The sequence below is a fragment of the Schistocerca cancellata genome, chromosome 12, assembly GCF_023864275.1.
Source record: "Schistocerca cancellata isolate TAMUIC-IGC-003103 chromosome 12, iqSchCanc2.1, whole genome shotgun sequence".
NCBI classification, from domain to species: Eukaryota; Metazoa; Arthropoda; class Insecta; order Orthoptera; family Acrididae; genus Schistocerca; species Schistocerca cancellata.
Window position 1 is genome coordinate 73,796,084 of NC_064637.1, and position 24,555 is coordinate 73,820,638.

The 24,555-nt window shown below is 41.0% G+C and overlaps 1 protein-coding gene across 1 annotated transcript in view; it reads left to right on the top strand.

Annotated features, from left to right (window-relative positions):
- LOC126109466 (aminopeptidase Ey-like) overlaps positions 1-24,555 on the top strand; it is a 261,112-nt gene that overhangs the window by 99,372 nt on the left and 137,185 nt on the right. The window contains exon 8 of the mRNA XM_049914495.1: positions 4,220-4,369. Coding sequence (XP_049770452.1) covers positions 4,220-4,369 — 150 coding nt within the window. The remainder of the gene's footprint in view (positions 1-4,219; positions 4,370-24,555) is intronic.

Consider the following 24,555-nt stretch of genomic DNA (forward strand, 5'->3'; position numbering starts at 1 on the left):
TCGTATTATTGTTATGCCTAATAGTGATACAGTCAGAAATGATGCACGGCAATTGCCTAGATTTTTAAATCTAAGATGACTCTAATTTCTGTACAGAATGTAATGTACTAAGAGGCATGGACTCTAAAATGCACACATTAAGAGCTATGAGCACTTCTTCAGTAGAAGAGATGTGTTTCACAGTAATGAAGATGAGCAAGTGCTCATAGCTCTTAAGGTATTATAATGTTTTTGATGGCAATTTAAAGCAAGAAGTAGACATACAAACTTCCCACTTCTTTTATACGAGGTGACTTACTTGAGATTCGCAGCTGATCTTCTTTGCTGGTTAGCTGACTGCTGGAAAACTCTCTCAACTTCGTCTCCGTAGAATGATGCTAGGTACAGGAATATTTAAGTCTCTCTTATTACTTGTGAAATAAGTAGATACGCGAACTTTACTTTTCATTAACCAGCGGTATATTTGGACTCCATACAGAATAAAATTCTCACTTTCCACAAACATATGTAACTTCCGGTAAGTCACTCGCTCTGTCCAACGTAAGAAACAAATTTAATTATATTTATAAAAGAGTTGGCTTAACAACCATGACTGTACTTCACATGAATCATTAAAAAGGTCTTTCCTCTAACAAGGCCGAATTAAGAGTTTACAAGATTACTTTTTCAACTGTTCTTCTTTCACATAACAATAGTCAATGACACAACAGGCGCAGAGCTGCATAAAAACTCCATGGTTCTTTCTCTGAAACATCTATGGATTGCCCAACAAGTACTTGTTGGTGCTGTTCGTCCTCTGAATCTACTTTCTTCTCCCAACTGACTTTAAACCTGCACACATAAACATGTGATGTGCATTAGGTAGGATTTTACCATCCCACATTCGTATCCAGAATATCATGTGTTCGAGACGTAGAAGGCTGAGTGGATCTAGAATTTACACAGAAATTCTCGAATCACTACAGTATGCACTACAGAGCCAGTGCGTACTAGATGTTTTTTTTTTCTTGTTTTGGTCCATACTACCACATCTCTAAATATGGAAAGCAAAGAGCTAGCAGTAGAAGAGATTTAATTCAAAATGTCAAAGATGAAGTGGTGCTCATAGCTTGATAGGTATGCATTTTACATCTCATTCTTACTAGACTTCTTTTAATGTCCCTATGTATTGATCATTCCTCCTGGGACACAATATATTGAAGCACAAGAAACTATCCTAACTTTCTGCTTTCTCAGGCAGAGGAGAGAGATAGGTTGGGGAAGGTTATTAAGGAAAGTCAGGTTGCTCAGAGCCTAGTATCAGAGGAATTCACTTGTCACAAGGATGAGGTTGAATGGGAAGAAATAAGAGAGAGGAGGAGGTCAAAGATGACACACTGGTAAGGACTTTGTCACCTTCTGTCGAGAAGGTGACAACAAGGTGAGAAGTAAGAGGAACTGAAGTGAAGTAAATAGTGCAGTTACAGATCTGACAAATTAGGACTCCATTTACCATAATAAATAATTTTTTTGGCAGCTCTCACATTTAGTCTTTAGTCTTTGCACATCTCCTGTTTTATGTTCACCAGTTAACTGTCAAAGCCTAAGGAACAGTTAAATTTTCAAACCAATGTGAATGGAAACACAAAGTGTGAATGCGTTGCGATTTTTATAAAAAAACTTCTTGGTAACTGTAGTGGTGTTGGTGCTACATGAGGTGGTGGGAATATAGGTAACTAACTGCCGTTTCTTCCACACTCCTGTTTTTGGGTACTGAAAGAATAATTCAGTTCCAGTGCAGGTGAAGTGCTCTCCAATAGGAACCTCATGCTCAAATTATCCAAATACGCACAAAAGACATTTCTTAAAAATGCCCCTTTTGACCTTCAATATATATCTGACTGCATGCTAGCTAAAGTTCTTCCCTACATTGTTGTTGTTGTTGTCTTCAGTCCTGAGACTGGTATGATGCAGCTCTCCATGCTACTCTATCCTGTGCAAGCTCCTTCATCTCCCAGTACCTACTGCAACCTACATCCTTCTGAATCTGCTTGGTAAATTCATCTTTCCATCTCCCTCTACAATTTTTACCCGCCACGCTGCCCTCCAATGCTAAATTTGTGATCCCTTGATGCCTCAGAACATGTCCTACCAACCGATCCCTTCTTCTAGTGAAGTTGTCCCACAAACTCCTCTTCTCCCAATTCTCATTAGTTATGTGATCTACCCATCTAATCTTCAGCATTCTTCTGTAGCACCACATTTCGAAAGCTTCTATTCTCTTCTTGTCCAAACTATTTATCGTCCATGTTTCAGTTCCATACATGGCTACACTCAATACAAATACTTTCAGAAACAACTTCCTGACACTTAAATCTATACTCGATGTTAACAAGTTTCTCTTCTTCAGAAACACTTTCCTTGCCATTGCTAGTCTACATTTTATATCCTCTCTACTTCGACTGTCATCAGTTATTTTGCTCCCCAAATAGCAAAACTCCTTTACTACTTTAAGTGTCTCATTTCCTAATCTAATTCCCTCAGCATCACCCGACTCTAGATTTCAGAGAGTATTATATGTTCCAGAGAATAAATGTTCTGCTCTTAAAATCCTGGAAACATGCAACTTTGACCGTGTATATTAGTGATCACTGTGCTCAAATTCTTACAATGAATGCTGCAGGAAACTCAAAACTAATTGGAATAAGATGCACTGTGAGGAAATTTAGCACAAATAATATGGAATATTTTTGTTTTCTTAGTTTAATTAAGATCACCTATACTCATTAATCCACAATAATCAGCATTCTCGAGAAATGGCAAATGTGGTGAACTGTGATCATTGCAATGGGGAGGGTTCAAAAATTGGATGTTCGAATATGAAATGCTCAAAGCCAAAAATCATAAAAATCAGCAGGTGGCCATATGTGCATCTCTACTTGCTCATCATCAGTTGGCTCGTGACTAGCACCATTATTATCCTGTATCAGTACAGATAATAAGATATGGTGTCTTTATGATAACATAAGGAAAAGAAAGCCATGACTGAGCCCAAACAAAGCAGCAACACCTGTACAAAGACCTGCGTGGATCCACAAAAGATAATGTTATTCGTCTGGTGGAACGGCGATGCTATGGTGTACTATAAATTGCTTCACTGAGGTGTAACCCTCACTACTGATACTATTGTCACCAGCTGAGACATCTTGCAGATACAGTCCAAGAAAAATGATCGGAAAGACTGCATGAAGTGATGCTACTCCATGATAATGTCTGCTTGCATTCTGCTAGACTGACAAAAAAAAATGCTATACAGGTGTCATATTGGGAAATCATTCCACACACACACCCTATTCACCTAATCTTGTGGCTCGATTTTCATCTTCTCTGCTCTCTGTCAACCAGCGTTCAAGGAACTTCCTTTCTGCATGAAAATGTGCTCTGAATGTAGCCCAGTGTGGTCTTTGCCCCAAAACAATGTTATTTCTACAATCGTGGAATGGAATAGTTAGTCCAGCATTGTAAGATTGTTGTAAATAGTGAAGGAGAATATATTATTGATGACTAAGGACTCTATTATGTGTATCTGTTGTGTTTATTGAGCTTATGGAAAAACTCTACGAACTTATGCACCAACCCAAAGAAGTATCATGTGAAAATGTTGTGGGGAAGGTGACACAGAGACTGTGTTTTATTGGCAGAACACACAGAAGATGTAACAAACCTACTAAAGAGACTGCCTACACTATGCTTGTCCATCATGTTCTGGAGTACTGTTTGTGCTGTGTGGAATCATTAGGAGATAAGATTGAAGAAGGGCAGTTCATCTTGCACTATCATGAAATAGGGGAGAGTATTTCACAAAGGCAGTGTGTGAGTTGAGGTGGCAGTCGGTGAAACAAAGGCATTTTTTGCTGTGGCAAGATCTTTTTATGATATTTCAATCACCAGCTTTCTCCTCTGAAAGTGAAAATAATTTAGTGGTGCCCACCTACATTGGGAGAAATGATCATGACAATAAAGTGGAAAATTTTAAGTGTTTGTCTTCCTGCACACTTCTCGAGAGTGAGACAGTAGAGAAATCGTGTGAAAGCTGTTTGATGAACCTTCTGCCAGACACTTAAGTCTGAATTACAGACCAGTCATGTAGATGCAGAAGCAAATGTAGATAACAGAAATGTGTCATAGAAATAGTAGTGCATGATTTTCTGTTATGTTTTAAATGTTTTGACTGTTCCAGGCATTTGAAAACTGTTCAACAGAGCAGGGATACACATTTGAATGCAAGTTTTGCAACTCCTCAACAGCAGCCAGGTACATCTACCTCTATGAATGTGACTGGAAGTGCACATCCAGTAAAAATACGAATTCTAGTGCAACCAGTTTTCAGGTACTACACTTTATTATATTTGTTGCTGTAACATATGTACCTGTGATTTGCTTATTGAATTAATTAGCTTTGATGACATTTCTTTTATTCTAAATATATTCATTCCAGTTAGAAGTTAATAAATAATGTAAACGTAAAAATAGCCACATAATATATAGTTGAGGCAATGAGTGGTCGGCAGGTCCACAAATGAAACTGAAACACAGTGGAGCTTTCAAAAAATGTCCTCCTTCAGATTTAACTCATACAAAACAGAGACATACACACCCAGTTTATACAGGGTATTAAGTGGAGAATATATATATTAAAAACAAAGATTCCATGACTTCCCAAACGGGAAAGTGCTGGTAGATAGACACAATAAAAAAAACACACACACAAAATTTCAAGCTTACGCAACCAGCGGTTGCTTCATCAGGAAAGAGGGAAGGAGAGGGAAAGACGAAAGGATGTGGGTTTTAATGGAGAGGGTAATGAGTCATTCCAATCCCGGGAGTGGAAAGACTTACCTTAGGGGGAAAAAAGGACAGGTATACACTCATGCACACACACACACACACACACACACACATATCCATCCGCACATACACAGACAAAAGCAGACATTTGTAAAGGCAAAGAATTTGGGCAGAGATGTCAGTCGGGGCAGAAGTACAGAGGCAAAGATGTTGTTGAAAGACAGGTGAGGTATGAGCGGCGGCAAATTGAAATTAGCGGAGATTGAGGCCTGGCGGATAATGAGAAGAGAGGTTATACTGAAGGGCAAGTTCCCATCTCCGATTTCTGACAGGTTGGTGTTAGTGGGAAGTAGCCAGATAACCCGGACGGTGTAACACTGTGCCAAGATGTGCTGGCCGTGCACCAAGGCATGTTTAGCCACAGGGTGATCCTCATTACCAACAAACACTGTCTGCCTGTGTCCGCTCATGCGAATGGACAGTTTGTTGCTGGTCATTCCAAATAGAAAGCTTCACAGTGTAGGCAGGTCAGTTGGTAAATCACGTGGGTGCTTTCACACGTGGCTCTGCCTTTGATCGTATACACCTTCCGGGTTACAGGACTGGAGTAGGTGGTGGTGGGAGGGTGCACGGGACAGGTTTTACACCGGGGGTGGTTACAAGGGTAGGAGCCAGAGGGTAGGGAAGGTGGTTTGGGGTTTCATAGGGATGAACTAAGAGGTTACGAAGGTTAGTTGGACGGCGGAAAGACACTCTTGGAGGAGTGGGGAGGATTTCATGAAGGATGGATCTCATTTCAGGGCAGGATTTGAGGAAGTCGTATCCCTGCTGGAGAGCCACATTCAGAGCCCGATCCAGTCCCGGAAAGTATACTGTCACAAGTGGGGCACTTTTGGGATTCTTCTGTGGGAGGTTCTGGGTTTGAGGAGATGAGGAAGTTGCTCTGGTTATTTGCTTCTGTACCAGGTTGGGAGGGTAGTTGCGGGATGCGAAAACTGTTTTCGGGTTGTTGGCGTAATGGTTCAGGGATTCCGGACTGGAGCAGATTCATTTGCCATGAAGACCTAGGCTGTAGGGAAGGGACTGTTTGATGTGGAATGGGTGGCAGCTGTCATAATGGAGGTACTGTTGCTTGTTGGTGGGTTTGGTGTGGACGGACATGTGAAGCTGGCCATTGGACAGGTGGAGGTCAACGTCAAGGTAAGTGGCATGGGATTTGGAGTAGGACCAGGTGAATCTGATGGAACCAAAGGAGTTGAGGTTGGAGAGGAAATTCTGGAGTTCTTCTTCACTGTGAGTCCAGATCAATAAATCTGTACCAAACTTTGGGTTGGCAGGCCTGGGTAACCAAGAAGGCTTTCTCTAAGCGACCCATGAATAGGTTAGTGTACGAGGGGGCCATCCTGGTACCCATGGCTGTTCCCTTTAATTGTTGGTATGTCTGGCCTTCGAAAGTGAAGAAGTTGTGGGTCAGGATGAAGCTGGCTAAGGTAATGAGGAAAGAGGTTTTAGGTAGGGTGGCAGGTGATTGGCGTGAAAGGAAGTGCTCCATCACAGCGAGACCCTGGTCGTGCGGAATATCACTGTTCTACAAAAAAAAAAAAAACTTTTTTTCTATTCCTGAAAAAAATAATGTGATTCTAGTTGTATTTTGAGTGCTGAATTGAAAACTGTTTTTGGTTTTTTTCTGTCAGGGATAGTTTATGAGTAATCACAATTTTATTTCTCTTTTCAGTTTCTGATATAGTGCAGCAAACGTGAGGTGAAATTCAACAAACAAATGCACATCTTTATGATGTTATAAGTTCATCACATTAATGGAGGGTGGGATCTAACACATAACACAGTAACCTTTGTGTGTACACTTTGAAGCATTTATTTGACATGAGAAATTACAGAAGATTGAGAAACAATGAGACATTGCCTTGTAATGCACATCACGTTTTTCTCTTGTATTGTGAATCTTTCTTCTCTCGAATGATATTCCAGCAATAATCTGCTAACATACAAGGTACCCACTTCCCTTCATAGCGCCTTTCTATGGTAGAAATGTCTTTATGGAATCTTTCCCCATGTTCATCCGATACGTCACTACAACTCTCTGTGAAGTAGTCCAGATGGGAGTCCATCATATGTACCTTGAAAGACATATTGTACTCCAAATCCTGATATGCTTTGATCATATCCTTCAACATTGCTTTGTAGTTAGTAGCTCTTCTTACTCCGAGGAAGTTTTCTGACACCATCTTGAAACAGTCCCATGCAGTTTTTTCTTTATCAGTTAAACATGATTCAAAATTTGCACCTTTCTGCAGCTCCCTGATTTGTGGGCCCACAAATCCACCTTCCTTTATTTTTTCAGCTGAAAGATGGGGGAATTTGGTAGCTAGATATGCAAACCCACAGCCTGTTGGATCCATGGCCTTCACGAATTGTTTCATCAGGCCAAGTTTGATGTGAAGCGGTGGTAGTAGTATATATTCAGGAGCTACCAGACTTTCATGTTGTACATTCTTTTTGCCAACTTTCCATCTTCGCCTAGGCCATTTATTTTTCACGTAGTGAGAATTTCGGTCTCAACTATCCCACTCGCAAAGAAAACAGGCATACTTTGTGTAGCCTTGTTGCACAGTACCATAGCAATTAGCTTGAAATCTGCACATATTTTCCATTTGTGTTCATTGTATTTCAATGAATTTAGCATCCTTTGTACGAATTCGTAATTAAAGCTACTGGAACAGAGGGTATTTTATTTCTGTTATGGAGCGAAACACTCTTCAGACTTGTTTTTGTTGCATCTATGAAAAGTCTCCACTCCTGTGAAATATAAGTGAAGTTCAGCATTTTCATCAGGCCAGCAACGTCATTGCAAAATGTCAGTGCTTCGTCAGTTGAAAAATAAGAAATAAAGGCATGTTCTCTGTGCCTGTACACACTGATTTTAGTACTTTGGTGCAGCAGACTACACTCTTGTAATCTTGAACCAAGCAGCTGCACCTTTTGTTTACTTGGTCCTAGATCATGTACTAAATCATTTAAATCTGCCTGTGTTAATAAATGTGGCGATGACTCAATTGTGCAGTGATATAAAGAATCATCATCTGTTATTTCTTCAGTACTACTTGTTTCACTGTCACTAGGAATTTGACCTCGAGCTCTTGAAGGTACTGGAAGGTTGTTGGGATGCTGCACTGGCATTCTCGCTGAAGGCAGATCTGGATAAACAATGTGCCTCTTTGACTTTTTGTTTGTAAAACCCTGATTTTTGTTAGGCAGAAATAACAATCAGTAACATGGTCCTTAGGCTCCCTCCACAACATGGGAACAGCAAACAACGCCACATTCTCTTTACCTTTCCATCACTGAAGTAGTTAGCAGTAACATGTAGCACAACAGAAATGTGATGCCCATTCTTTATCTTGGTCTCTTACCTCTACTCCAAAGTAATGTTTGTATGCTTTCTTTATGACTGAAGAAGTGTTCTTCCTATTTCTGGCAAATGTGAACTTCCCACAGATGTAGCAGAAGTTGTCAGGCTTATATCGACCTCCATGAAGACGTGGCATTTCTGCAAATTTAAAAATACCACTTTGGTAATACACCTGTATTAAATAAATAGAAGGGAACTAGAGGAACAAGCAGTCATTTTACCTTCAGCACCAGGCTCAATCAGTTTACACACAGGAACTAAAAAATTCAACCGTGCTTGGAAATATGACAGACAGTTACTTGTCAGCCAAAACACCCACTCATTAAGACTGACACAAATTGTGGCTAACACCACTGTTGTAAACTCAATGCACCTGCCCCTAGGAGGCGTGAAGCTTTATTGCCGAGGCTGCGACTGGCTGTCGCCGTTTGAGTTAATGAGATGTTTCAGGTGGTCTTAATGACATAGGTGTGGTGGGGGATAACCTAATGATGTCTGATTCTTCCCACCTGCTGTTGCACAAGAAATTATCACGTTCTATCACTATTGGATGCAGCAACATACCCGTATTTCTCTGTAAAGTCTCTGTGTTTGCCATGAATTGTGAATATACATATATATGCATATTACATAAAAAGTATCCCTGACAACGATATTTTGTTTACATATTTGAATTTCCCACGGTAAAATGGTCTAGAAGCACATACTTTAATATCAGAAATAGAACCCATGTCGAACAGTGATATTTGTGTATAAGGAAGTGGCATCAATGGTTACAAGGATGGTTTCCAGGGGTAACAGACTGGGTAAGGATACCAGGCATTCGAGAAAGTGTTTGGTGTCTTTGATGAAGGATGGGAGACTGCATGTAATGGGTTGAAGGTGTTGATCTACATAGGCAGAGATACCTTCTGTAGGAGCTTGGTAACCAGCTGCAATGGAACGGCCGGGATGATTGGGTTTGTGAATTTTAGGAAGAAGGTAGAAGGTAGGGGTGCAGGGTGTTGGTGGGGTCAGGAGGTTGATGGAGTCAGGTGAAAGGTTTTGTAGGGGGCCTAAGGTTCTGAGGATTCCTTGAAGCTCTGCCTAGACATCAGGAATGGGATTACCTTGGCAAACTTTATATGTAGTGTTGTCTGAAAGTAGACGCAGTCCCTCAGCCACATACTCCCGACGATCAAGTACCACGGTCGTGGAACCCTTGTCCGCCGGAAGAATGACGATGGATTGGTCAGCCTTCGGATCACGGATAGCCTGGGCTTCAGCAGTGGTGATGTTGGGAGTAGGATTAAGCTTTTTTAAGAAGGGTTGAGAGGCAAGGCTGGAAGTCAGAAATTCCTGGAAGGTTTGGAGAGGGTTATTTTGAGGGAGAGGAGGTGGGTCCCGCTGTGATGGAGGACGGAACTATTCCAGGCAGGGTTCAGTTTGGATAGTGTCTTGGGGAATTGGATCATTAGGAGTAGGATTAGGATCATTTTTCTTCGTGGCAAAGTGATATTTCCAGCAGAGAGTATGGGTGTAGGACAGTTCTTCCCCCTAAGGTAAGTCTTTCTGCTCCCGGGATTGGAATGACTCCTTACCCTCTTCCTTAAAACCCACATCCTTTCGTCTTTCCCTCTCCTTTCCTCTTTCCTGATGAAGCAACCGTTGGTTGTGTAAGCTTGAAATTTTGTGTGTGTGTTTTTTTTATTGTGTCTGTCTACCAGTGCTTTCCCATTTGGCAAGTCATGGAATCTTTGTTTTTAGATATATTTTTCCCACGTGGAATGTTTCCCTCTATTATATTCATATCATTAATTTGAACCCAACAATTACGTTTGTTATTGTCACTGTTGCATTTCGAAATCTTTCCTGTCATCTTACTTTCTCTTTCTGTTTTTGCATGTAGTTTCACTTTGTATTCACCTTCTCCTCTTTACCGAATCCACCATACAATTTTATCCTGCCTATATATACTCAATAATACGTAACCCACTTCCAAACCATAACAAAAAAAAAAATAATTCCGCTTTCAACACTACCGCTGCTATAAAATCCACCGTTTCCAGTTCACAAACAGTTCCTTTCAGCTATTAAAAGGCCATTTCGGCTAGTTCTAATAACTTTCGCTTTTTTTCCATTTCCGTTTTTCCCACATCACTGATCTTTTTTAGCCGCTTTCCACACGTTTTTACGTCATTATTTCTTCATCAGACAATTGTTAGCCTCATTTTCACAATCTGCCACCACAAAACCACTCCTTTTAATACATTTACACGCAGTTTTTTCGAAATTTTCCCGAACTGCTCCACCCTTTAACGTGTTTTGGCGGCAACACACCCACCTAACCTTTGTGCACATCGTTGTCTACCAACCCAAGTTCACCGCATGATCAACATAGCCCAGCTATAACCAACACTTTTTCGCCTTTTTTCACACCAGATCTCTAGTTGCTTTCTAGTTCACCTTTATCTCTCCTCATATATTTTTATTTTCATTTTCATTTCAGCCTCATGTTACACTTTCCACCTTCTAATACCATGTCACCCTCACAACATCCCCACAACGACCCCATTAAGTTTTATTTACATTCCCTCCGCAAACATGCCTTCGCCCTAGCCAGATTACACTCCCATATTTTATTTTCTCAGGCTTGTCTGACATTTGGCATTACCCCCAAAGGCCTCACACTTAAAGTTCCCATCTCTGGCTGTAACCCTTCTTTCCATCAGTCCCTATACCAGTTCCAAACTGAACAATCCATTGCCCTCACCCACCTAATCCTTCACCTACACATCAACTCAGCCAATGAACACACCCGTCAACTCCTATCCTTAATAAAAGTCCTCAATCTTTCCTCCCCCACATCCACACCGGCTGTTCAGAGCATCCTCCTACAGGCCAACCGCAAATTAGAACAGCTTGATACCCTCCACCTCAAAAAACTATCCAATCTCCTGGTTTCCCACCTCCGGAAAGGCAACTCACTCACCCTTCACAACCTTTCCAGCAAACCTCAATCTCCTCTCATTGCACACGGACCCAGTCTCTCCCATCTACTCAATCTACCACTTCCAGCTCCACTCCCCCCAAAACCTCAAAATTCCAATCAACACAATCTGGAACCACAACACCCTAATTCAGTAGTTAACCTTTCCTCCAAACCTCTCTCCCAATCCGAAACCTCTGTCCTATCCAAAGGCCTCACCTTCAGCCCCACTCCCAGATTCAACCAAACAGACCTTGTCAAAGATTTACTGTCCTAAACCCGTACTCTCTGCTGGAAATATCACTTTTCCATGAAGAAAAATGATCCTAATCCTACTCCTAATGATCCAACTCCCCAAGACACTATCCAAATTGAACCCTGCCTGGAACAGTTCCGTCCTCCGTCACAGTGGGACTCACCTCCTCTCCCTCAAAATAACCCTCTCCAAACCTTCCAGGAATTTCTGACTTCCAACCTTGCCTCTCAATCCTTCTTAAAAAAGCTTAATCCTACTCCCAACATCACCACTGCTGAAGCCCAGGCTATCCGTGATCTGCAGGCTGACCGATCCATCGTCATTATGTCCAGGCGGAGCTTCAAGGAGTCCTCAGAACCTTAGGCCCCCTACAAAACCTTTCACCTGACTCCATCAACCTCCTGACCCCACCAACACCCCGCACCCCTACCTTCTACCTTCTTCCTAAAATTCACAAACCCAATCATTCCGGCCGTTCCATTGTAGCTGGTTACCAAGCCCCCACAGAAGGTATCTCTGCCTACATAGATCAACACCTTCAACCCATTACATGGAGTCTCCCATCCTTCATCAAAGACACCAATCACTTTCTCAAATGCCTGGAATCCTTACCCAGTCTGTTACTCCCAGAAACCGTCCTGGTAACCATTGATGCCACTTCCTTATACACAAATATTCCACACGTCCAGGGCCTCGCTGCGATGGAGCACTTCCTTTCACGCCAATCACCTGCCACCCTACCTAAAACCTCTTTCCTCATTACCTTAGCCAGCTTCATCCTGACCCACAACTTCTTCACTTTCGAAGGCCAGACATACCAACAATTAAAGGAAACAGCCATGGGTACCAGGATGGCCCCCTCGTACGCCAACCTATTCATGGGTCACTTAGAGGAAGCCTTCTTGGTTACCCAGGCCTGCCAACCCAAAGTTTGGTACAGATTTATTGATGACATCTTCATGATCTGGACTCACAGTGAAGAAGAACTCCAGAATTTCCTCTCCAACCTCAACTCCTTTGGTTCCATCAGATTCACCTGGTCCTATTCCAGATCCCATGCCACTTTCCTTGACGTTGACCTCCACCTGTCCAATGGCCAGCTTCACACGTCCATCCACATCAAACCCACCAACAAGCAACAGTACCTCCATTATGACAGCTGCCACCCTTTCCACATCAATCGGTCCCTTCCCTACAGCCTAGGTCTTCATGGCAAACGAATCTGCTCCAGTCCGGAATCCCTGAACCATTACACCAACAACCTGAAAACAGCCTTCACATCCCGCAACTACCCTCCTGACCTTGTACAGAAACAAATAACCAGAGCAACTTCCTCACCACCTCAAACCCAGAACCTCCCACACAACCCCAAAAGTGCCCCACTTGTGACAGGATACTTTCCAGGACTGGATCAGACTTTGAATGTGGTTCTCCAACAGGGATACGACTTCCTCAAATCCTGCCCTGAAATGAGATCCATCCTTCATGAAATCCTCCCCACTCCACCAAGAGTGTCTTTCCGCCGTCCACCTAACCTTCGTAACCTCTTAGTTCATGCCTATGAAATACCCAAACGACCTTCCCTACCCTCTGGCTCCTACCCTTGTAACCACCCCCGATGTAAAACCTGTCCCGTGCACCCTCCCACCACCACCACCTACTCCAATCCTGTAACCTGGAAGATGTACACGATCAAAGGCAGAGCAACGTGTGAAAGCACCCACGTGATTTACCAACTGACCTGCCTACACTGTGAAGCGTTCTATGTGGGAATGACCAGCAACAAACTGTCCATTCACATGAATGGACACAGGCAGACAGTGTTTGTTGGTAATGAGGATCACCCTGTGGCTAAACATGCCTTGGTGCACGGCCAGCACATCTTGGCACAGTGTTACACCGTCCGGGTTATCTGGATACTTCCCACTAACACCAACCTGTCAGAACTCCGGAGATGGGAACTTGCCCTTCAGCATATCCTCTCTTCTCGCTATCCGCCAGGCCTCAATCTCCACTAATTTCTAATTTCAATTTGCCGCCGCTCATACCTCACCTGTCTTTCAACATCATCTTTGCCTCTGTACTTCCGCCCCGACTGACATCTCTGCCTAAACTCTTTGCCTTTACAAATGTCTGCTTGTGTCTGTGTATATGCGGATGGATATGTGTGTGTGTGTGTGTGTGTGTGTGTGTGTGTGTGTATGTGTGTGTGTGTGTGTGTGTGTGTGTGCGCGAGTGTATACCTGTCCTTTTTTCCCCCTAAGGTAAGTCTTTCCGCTCCCAGGATTGGAATGACTCCTTACCCTCTCCCTTAAAACCCAAATCCTTTCGTCTTTCCCTCTCCTTCCCTCTTTCCTGATGACACAACCGTTGGTTGCGAAAGCTTGAATTTTGTGTGTATGTTTGTGTTTGGTTGTGTGTCTACCGACCTGCCAGCGCTTTTGTTTGGTAAGTCTCATCATCTTTCATTTGTAGATATATTTTTCCCACGTGGAATGTCGCTTTTGTTTGGTAAGTCTCATCATCTTTCATTTTTAGATATATTTTTCCCAAGTGGAATGTTTCCCTATATATATATATATATATATAAAAAAAAACAAAGATGATGTGACTTACCAAATGAAAGTGCTGGCAGGTCGACAGACACACAAACGAACACAAACATACACACAAAATTCAAGCTTTCGCAACAAACTGTTGCCTCATCAGGAAAGAGGGAATCTCCTTCCCTCTTTCCTGATGAGGCAACAGTTTGTTGCGAAAGCTTGAATTTTGTGTGTATGTTTGTGTTCGTTTGTGTGTCTGTCGACCTGCCAGCACTTTCATTTGGTAAGTCACATCATCTTTGTTTTTAGATATATTTTTCCTTCGTGGAATGTTTCCTTCTATTATATATATATATATATATATATATATATATATATATATATATATATATATATATATATATATATATATATATATATAAGAAGAAAGATGATGAGACTATATATATATAGTTATAATAGAAGGAAACATTCCACGAAGGAAAAATATACCTAAAAACAAAGATGATGTGACTTACCAAATGAAAGTGCTGGCAGGTCGACAGACACACAAACGAACACAAACATACACACAAAATTCAAGCTTTCGCAACAAACTGTTGCCTCATCAGGAAAGAGGGAAGGAGAGGGAAAGACGAAAGGATGTGGGTTTTATGCGAGAGGGTAAGGAGTCATTCCAGTCCCGGGAGCGGAAAGACTTACCTTATGGGAAAAAAAGGACGGGTATACACTTGCACACACACACATATCCATCCACACATATACAGACACAAGCAGACAAATATGTCTGCTTGTGTCTGTATATGTGTGGATGGATATGTGTGTGTGTGCGAGTGTATACCCGTCCTTTTTTTCCCATAAGGTAAGTCTTTCCGCTCCCGGGACTGGAATGACTCCTTACCCTCTCCCTTAAAACCCACATCCTTTCGTCTTTCCCTCTCCTTCCCTCTTTCATGATGAGGCAACAGTTTGTTGCGAAAGCTTGAATTTTGTGTGTATGTTTGTGTTCGTTTGTGTGTCTGTCGACCTGCCAGCACTTTTAGACCTTAAAATGAATTTTTGGTGACCTACATCTGTCGTATCTCTTTTGATTACTGTGCATGTCAGCCAAGGGTGATATTGTTTTGTCCATGTACGCCATTTTTTTACAATAATAATAAAAAATAATTTCATTTAGTTTAGACATGTTTTTGTTAAGCACAGCATCTCTCTCTCTCTCTCTCTCTCTCTCTCTCTCTCTCTCATATACTGATCACCGCTGCCCAATGCAAGACTGAATGCCGCCTAATGATATTGCCTGCATGTGACACAATGAGGAAAGTATATAGGTGGAGCAGAGGCAAATGGTGAATCATTCCAGCAATAATATGAACCACAAGTGGAGGAAATCCAGTGACATAAGTGACCTTGACAAATAGCAGAAATGACCGAGCATCTCAGAATTTGGCTGTTCACATGTTGCTGTCATGAAAATTTATGGAAAGTGGTCGAAAGATGGTGAAATCCCAAGTAGCTGGCAAGGTGTTGGACATCCACACCTCATTACAGAATGTGGAGGTCGTAGGATTCCTGCTCTGTTAGGCAGGGTAAACACCAATCTGTGGCAGATCTGATGGTGACACAGTGCAGTCCAGGAGCAGGCACAAGTGCTTCGGAGCTCACTGTTCAGTGCACATTGCTGAAAATGGGGCTCTGCAGTAGACAACGTCTACGTGTTCACATGCCGAGTCAGTGACGTCATCAGTTACATTTCCAGTGGTCACAGGATCATTGAGTTTGGCTCATGGATCAATGAAAAGTGCCATCTGGTTGAATGTATCACTCTGATCTCATTTGAATATGCTGTCATCCAGATAAATGGCTAGTCGAAAATCACAGTACCCCAGATACGGGCGAGTTGGGGCAGTATTATGCTAGGGGCAGAATTCACCTGTACTCCCCTGGAACATGTGACAGTAGTCTGAGGCACCGTGGCTGCTGTGGATTTGTGAACATAGTTGTGAACCGTGTGCTCCCTGACTCACTTGATGTCTTCCCTAATGGCAACGGTGTGTTCCAGCAGGATAAATACCTTGTTGCAAGCCCAGATTCATGCTGCAGTAGTTCAAGGAGCATGGTGGTAACTACATGTTGATGTCTTGCCCACCAAACTCAACTTGTTTGAATCTGATGGAACATATCTCAGATGCTGTCAGATGCCATTTCCATTCACACACACTGCTGGCCTGTAACTTTCAGGAAGTTCATTGCCCGTGCATAGGCATCTGGTGACCCCCACCCCCTCCCCTCCCCCAGAAACCTATCAAGAACTTGCCGGACCCATTCTGTGCAGGATTGCTGTTCTATGGCATCCTAAAGGAGGACCAGCACAGTACTAAGCAAGCAATCACTACTGTATCTCCCTCATCTAGCTGTGTTCTCTAAGCATATCAGAGGATGAAGCCACTCTTATTGACTGTAATTTTGTGTGCTATTGTTGAGAGAAATGACACATATTTAGGTTTTCTATGATATTCCTAATTAATTTCTGATGACACAAAGGCATTAAAAACCTTAGCTGTCAGTGGGAATTGATGGGTCAAGTTAAAAATTTGTGCTGGACCAGGATTCAAACCCAGGTAGCCTGTTTACTAGGCATATGCACTGACCAGTATGCCATACACACACAGTGGTCACTCTAGCATGTCATCCATCAGACTCAAATTCTCAACTTTTACTACACTACACTAGTAGTGTGGTAAAAGTTGAAAATTGGGGTCTGATGTGAGGTGTACTAGGGTAGCCCATGTGGTTTTAGTGACACTGCGCCCAGATGGCATAGTGGTCAGTGCATCTGCCTAGTAGCAGGAGATCCGGGTTTGAATCCTGGTTTGTCCCAAATTTTCAACTTGCCTAACCAATATAAATCAGTGCCCACTCACAACTAATGTTTTTAATACCTTAGTGCCTTGATTCTTAGTGGCTGTAGGGTCAAAAATGGTATCTGTTCATTTAGATATAATTTCCAGTTACTTCTGGGAGGATTTAATCAAGAAGGTAATATAAATGAGAAACCGTATAGCTGCTATCAAATTTTGTTGAGTCGAGTTCTGGTTTCGGCCTTTATATTAGGCCGCATTGATGGATATACAAACATTGTATATACAGTAATAGAAGATGAGAGAACAAGGCTTACATATGTATTTGGAGAGTCCTTCTGCAAAGCATAATGCAAGTTCCATACTCTATTTGTACTTGTATAATTCATATGTAAGCCTTGTTCTCTCATCTTCTGTTATATACAGTGTTTATACACGGTGGTCAGAAACAGCGTGCACACACACACACACACACACACACACACACACACACACACACACACAGTGTATACTGGATCACTTGTCAGCCAAGTCAACAGAATTCCTCAACAGAATTCTACATTGGTTGCCAAGATATGGCAGCCTGATGTAACACTAATGGTAGAGTAGAAGTTGGGAACTAGATTGAAAAATGCTCCTATAATAGCACAAAAAGGTGAATATGTTTTGGACAGATTTAGGAATGTAAAAGAAGGTAACTGTCTATTTAACTTATGTCACCTTTAAGTAGATTTAAATCAAAACATCTTGACATACTCCCACTTTATTACGAGGTAATGCTACTTTCCCAGTGCAGTGAACTCTCTCAGCTGCAAGATGTTGGCACACCTGCATCTTGAAATTTATTGGCTACAGTCACTGATCTTGAACCAAAAATTCAGAAGATTTGCCAGCCATAGTAAACAGCATAAAATATCGTTTGCCTGAAGAGCATACATGTAAAAGTTTTCCTCTGGGGGATAAAATTTCTGGGCATGGATTTGTTCCTGGTGGGCAGGGAGGAGATGCCAAAACAGTATATTGATTTCTTAGTAGTGTGGGGGGGGGGGGGGGATTTTTCTCCAAGGGGATCATTTCTACCCCAAACCCACCTCTTGTGAATGTATGGTGACGGGTGTTAGAACAAAAAGAAGCAAATCTGTGTGCTTCTAGAGAGTGGGACATATCTACAACAGGAAGTATCCAGAAGAGGGGAGGGGGGGGGGGTGTGTGCATATATAATAGATAATAGAAAGTATCTCAGAGCGGGGATGCGTGCATGTTAAACTTTAGTGACACACTGTGCTGTATTGTTCCCAATATACATAAATGATTTGGCTGACAGGGTGGTCAGCAATCTTTGGTTGTTTGCCGTGGATGCCATGGTGTATGGTAAGGTGTCAGAGTTGAGTGACTGTAAGAAGATACAAGGCGACAAAATTTCCAGTTGGTGTGATCAATGGCAGCAAGATTTAAAAGTGGAAAAATGTAAGTCAGTGCAGATGAGTAGGAGGAACAAACCTGTAATGTTAGGGTACAGTATTATTAGTGTCCTGCTGACACAGTCAAGTCATTTTAAATATTTAGGTGTAACATTGCAAAGTGATATGAAGTGGAATGAGTATGTGAGATCTGTCGTAGGGAAGGTGAATGATCAGCTTCAGTTTATTGGGAGAATTTTAGGAAAGAGAGGTTCACCTGTAGAGGAGACAGCATATAGGATGCTGGTGTGTCTATTCTTGAGTACTGTTTGAGTGTTTGGGATCTGTACCAGGTTGGATTTAAGGAAGACATTCAAACAATTCAGAGACAGCCTGCTAGATTTGTTACCGATAGGTTCAAACAACACACAAGTGTTACAGAGGTGCTTCAGGAACTCAAATCGGAAAGACGACATTCTTTTCAAGAAACACTATTGAGAAAATTTAGAGAACCAGCATTTGAAGCTGACTGCTGAATTATTCTATTGTCGCCAACATACATTATGTGTAAGGACCACCAAGATAAGATTAGAGAAATTAGGGCTCATTTGGAGGCATATAGACAGTAGTTTTTCACTCGCTCTATTTGTGAGTGAAACAGGAAATGATGAGTAGCGAGTGGTATGGGTACCCTCTTCGTGTTACAGTAAAAAAAAATTTCAAGCACATATCAGTCTAGCTTAAGTTACATAATTTCATATGACTTATTTCAGTTCAGATAAACACATGTCAAATGAGTTGAATGAAATTATCTGATCTGAGCTGGGTTGGCGGTATTGTGGTTGACGATTTGTATTAAAATCTGCTGGCACTGTGTAAAGGTAACACTGCAAATTATTTTGAAAATGTAATATCAAAAATGTGAAAAGCTATCAAAACTATTCCAGGAATTGAAAACATGGTTGCTTCAAAACTGAATTTTGCTGCCAAATATCACTAATCAACTTAAATGACACCATGCAAAATTATCATTTCATTTTAATGCAGATAACATTTTTGGTTATAGTTCTAATATTTCACCATTGATCTAATTTGATCATGATGTTTAGAGAAATCATTAAAATTCTGAGTTATGCTTTTATTACTCATAACAGTTAATTTTGAAAATTAAAACTGTTCACTAAATCTCAAGAACTGCACTTAACAAAGTTTGCTGCACTTATCTGTGATGTCAGGTTCACTCATTGTTGTAATAGTTATCATAATTTTAGTGGTGGCCTGGCATTTTCATCTCTCTGTGCCACCAGTGAAATTTTGTGGCTAATACTCCTTGGCATTGAATGTCTTTCTTCATGTAACTTTATTTATAATGAACTAAATCTCTTTTAGCACTGCCACTGCACACTATTGCCATTCACAGACTCTGTGGGCTACTGGCTATTACATCCTCTCACTTGAAGACAAAATCTGTTGGTGCCCTAGCTAGTGCAGCTCTCTCATGATTAACAAAATGATTCCAAATAAATATTTTATTTTGGGTGATATGTTTTATTTGTATACCATTTAAAGCTTTAATAGGGCAAGTGAAAATGAATCACTGAAAAGCAGACAAGAAGTAATTAAAGTTACAATTGTGCACAGACAATAAAAAACTGAAAGATTTCCACACACCAATAACAGGTGGCACTGGTTCTTACTTCTATAACACTGTAGCGTATATAGTGAGATGTTTCAAAGTAAATTACATAATAAGTTTAGAAAGAAGAGGACAGAAAATTATGTACCAATCCCTTGAATTTAATGTGTAATGGGAAGTTGATATGCATGCTGTTACATATTAGTGACTACACTTTCTGAAGTATGTCATATGTATGTTCTCTTAGTGGCAGTGATTGAGCAATAGTACTTATGCAAAGCAAAATACAATGTTAGAGCTACTAGCCGTGTGTTTTAGTGCTATTTCTTGCCAAATTCACTGCTGTTTAGCTACCAGTTTCACTATTTTTGCCTATTTAGATTTTATCTTTTGGTGTTTTTGTGCTTTTTCTAGTTTTTATAGTATTTTTTCCAACGTTGGTGATATTTTTCCAATTTCGTGGTTTATTTTTTTCCATTCTGGAGCTATTTTAAGCTAATTGCAGTGTTATTTTGTGCCAACTGCAGTGTTACTTTTTAGCCAATTTCTGTTATTTTTTGCCAATTTCGGTGCTGTTTTTGATGTCACATCACAGTGCATAACATGGGAAATGAACTATCATTTTAAGAGTACGCATGAATGTCAGCTTTGAGGCAAAAAGAAGGCAAAATGCAATTTCAACCTTCAATACCTATCAGTTAGGAATACTTGTAAATTGTTGTCCTCTGCTTAAGAACATTTATTTGTACAGGAAAATGACAGATATCATGATGATTCATAAAAAAAGGTGATTTCATGTTATTTCACTAAAATCTGCTGATTTTGCCCCATGTTTTGCATTATTATTTTCACGAAATTTTCCTGTCCCCACAAACTGGTGATCCCTTGATGATGCCTCAGGATGTGTCCTGTCATTTCAGGCTATGTTATAAATTTCTTTTCTCTCCAATTCATTTCAGTACCTGCTCATTAGCTACTAAGTTGTCCAACTAACATTCAACATTCTTCTGTAGCACCACATTTGAAAAGCTGCTGTCTATTGTACACGTTTCACTTCCATGCAAGGCTACACTTCTGACAAATACCTTCAGGAAAGAATTCCTAATATTTAAATTTGATGTTATCAAATTTCTTTTTTTCAGAAATGTTTTTCTTATTACCAATTTGACATGTACATCCTCTCTAGTTTGGCCATTATTAGTTGTTTTGCTGCCCATATAGCAATACTCATCTGCAACTTGCAGTATCTCATTTCCTAGTCTAATTCCCTTGCCATACTCTGATTTTATTTGAACCATGGAAAATTCAGGATGAATAGGGTAGTTGCTACTCACCTTATTGTGGAGATGCTGAGTAGCAGATAAGCACAACAGAAGACTGTCACACAAAGCTTTCGGCCAAACAGGCACCCAAAGAGCTCTGTGTGTGTGGTTTTTTTTTCCCCTGATAGAATTACAGTGTCATCACTAAACCCCAAACCTCATAGTTCTTATTTCTCCTCTCTGAACTTTATTTCCCTTCCAAATTTCTGCTTCCTTTCCAAATTTCTCCTTCATTTTCTTCACAGCTGATGTACGTAATGAGCAACATGACTGGATAGGCTATGACCTGGCTTCTCTCAATTGTGAACTTTTGTAACTGCAGTTTGACTTCTGACCAAGTTATGAATAACCTTTTGCTGCCTATATTTTAACCTGCTACCTACAGAATTTCAGAGAGTGTAGTACAATTAACATTCTCAAAAACTTTCTCTAAATCTATGAATGCTGTAAACATAGCTTTGCTTTCTCCAATCTACCTTCTAAGAAACGTTGTAGAGCCACTATTGCCCTTGCACATTCCTACACTTCTACAGAACCCTAAATGGATGATACAAAAGCAATACAACAGCAGTATAACATGGCACTGGTTTCCAGGAATGACTATTTCCTTGTCCTATTCAATAATTATTTTCACCTGAATGAGTGAACCGGTCAATTTCTGTAAAGGAAGCAATATGTAACGTGTCTTACATTTTTTTTGGGAAGGATTGATGCCCAACCAGAGTGCTCATCTTGCCCAAAAGTAATTTATAATTTTTATCACCATAACAGATGTTCTTCCTCAAGATTTTAATTAAAGTACAGATAGGACTCTGATGGTACACAGACATATCACTTGTACTCAGGTGATTTATGTGGAAAGGCTTCCAACATGATTATTGCAATTAACAGGGTTTGAATGCAGAACGTAGTTGGAGCTAGATGCATGAGACATTCCAGTATGTAAATCATTAGGTAATTTGAATATAATAGAGGGAAACATTCCACGTGGGAAAAATATATCTAAAAACAAAGATGATGAGACTTGCCAAACAAAAGTGCTGGCAGGTCGATAGACACACAAGCAAACACAAACATACACACAAAATTCAAGCTTTCGCAACAAATGGTTGCTTCATCAGCAAAGAGGGAAGGAGAGGGAAAGACGAAAGGATGTGGGTTTTATGTGAGAGGGTAAGGAGTCATTCCAATCCCGGGAGCGAAAAGACTTACCTTGGGGGAAAAAAGGACAGGTATACACTCGCGCGCACACACACATATCCATCCGCGCACACACACAGACACAAGCAGACATTTGTAAAAGCAAATGCTTGTGTGTGTGTGTGTGTGTGTGTGTGTGTGTGTGTGTGTGTGTGTGTGCGCGCGCGCTCGCGCAAGTGTATACCTGTCCCCCTAAGGTAAGTCTTTCCGCTCCCGGGATTGGAATGACTCCTTATCCTCTCCCTTAAAACCCACATCCTTTTGTCTTTCCCTCTCCTTCCCTCTTTCCTGATGAAGCAACCGTTTGTTGCGAAAGCTTGAATTTTGTGTGTATGTTTGTGTTTGTTTGTGTGTCTATCGACCTGCCAGCAGTTTTGTTTGGTAAGTCTCATCATCTTTGTTTTTAGATATATCATTAGGTAATTTAATATTCTGTGTCCACAGTGTCAATTGTGTACTGAGAGTACTAAATTTCAGGCATTACCTCTCACGACAGACTATGCAGTGGTCGACCATTGTCACGTAACAACTGAGAGAAGTGGCGTTTGCAGAGTTGTCAGTGCTAAAAGACAAGCAACACTGCATGAAATAACTGCAGAAATCTGTGTGGTATGGACAACAAACGTATCCATTAATACAGTATGGCAAAATTTGGCATTAAGTAGCTATGGCAGCAGACATCTGACACAAGTAACTTTCTTAACAGCATGACATTGCCTGTAGAGCATCTCCTGGGCTTGTGACCATATCAGTTGAACTCTAGATGACTGGAAAACCATGGACTGGTCAGACAAGATCAGATCTCAGTTGGTAAGAGCTGATAGAAGAGTTTGGGTGTGGAACAGACCTGACGAAGCCATGTACCAGAGTTGTCAACAAGGAACTGTGTAAGCTGGTTGTGACTTCATAATGGTGTGGTCTGTGTTTACATGAAATGGACTGTCCTCAGGTCCAACTGAATATATCAATGACTGGAGAGGGATATGTTTGGCTACCTGGAGACCATTTGCAGCCAGTCGTGGACTTCATGTTCCTAAACAACAATTGAATTTTTATGGTTCACAATTTGCCATCCATGTCACCGGGATACAATTGTTTGCGATTAGCTGAGGACATTCTGGACAGTTTGAGTGAATGATTTGGCCACTCAGATTACTTGACATGAATCCCATCAAACCTTTATGGGATATAATCAAGAGGTCGGTTTATGCACAAAATCCTGCAGCAGTGACACTTATGCAGTTAGGGACAGCTTGACTCAATATTTTTCACGGGACTTCCAACAATATGGAGAGTGTGTGCCATGTCATGTTGCTGCACTATGCTGGGCAAAAGGAGCTCTTCTAACATTCTGACAACTTAAAGTGTGAGTGTGGATCTGGGTTATATCGGCTTATTCCCCCAAATCACCTTACACTTCTTTACGCCGTGACTTACTTGGAAATTGCAGCTACTCTTCTTTACTGAATAGCTGGGTGCTGGAAACCCTCTTGGCTTCTTCTCTGTCAAATAACGCTAGGTACAGGAATTTTTAGGCTCTTTCTACTTATGAAATAAGTAGACACATAAACTTTACTTTTCGTCAACTAACGATGTATTTGACCTCCATACACAATAAAAATGTCACTTTCCACATGAATATGTAACTTCCTGCAAGTCTCTTGTACAGTTGGACATTAGAAACAAATTGAGTTACAGTTAAAAGAAAGTTGGCTTCGATACCATGACCTTTCTTAACATGAATCATAAAATGAGTCTTGCCTCTAACAAGGTTGAATCAAGCGTCTACAAGAGTAATTTTTCAACTGTTCTTGTTTTAATACCAATAGTCAGTGACACAATAAGCACAGAGCTGCATATAAACTCCATGGTTCTTCCTTACACACTCGTTAAAACATCTACGGATTTCCCGGCAGGTATTTGTCAGTGCCGTCCGACCACCACGTCTACTTTCTTCCCATGACTGATTTTAAACCTGCACTCAGAAAGATGTAACCACACTCATATCCAGAATATCATGTATTCAAGATGGTAGAAGGCTGAATGGTTCTAGAATTTACACAGAAATTCTCGAATCACTACAGTCTGACACAATATTAGGAGAATTCCTAT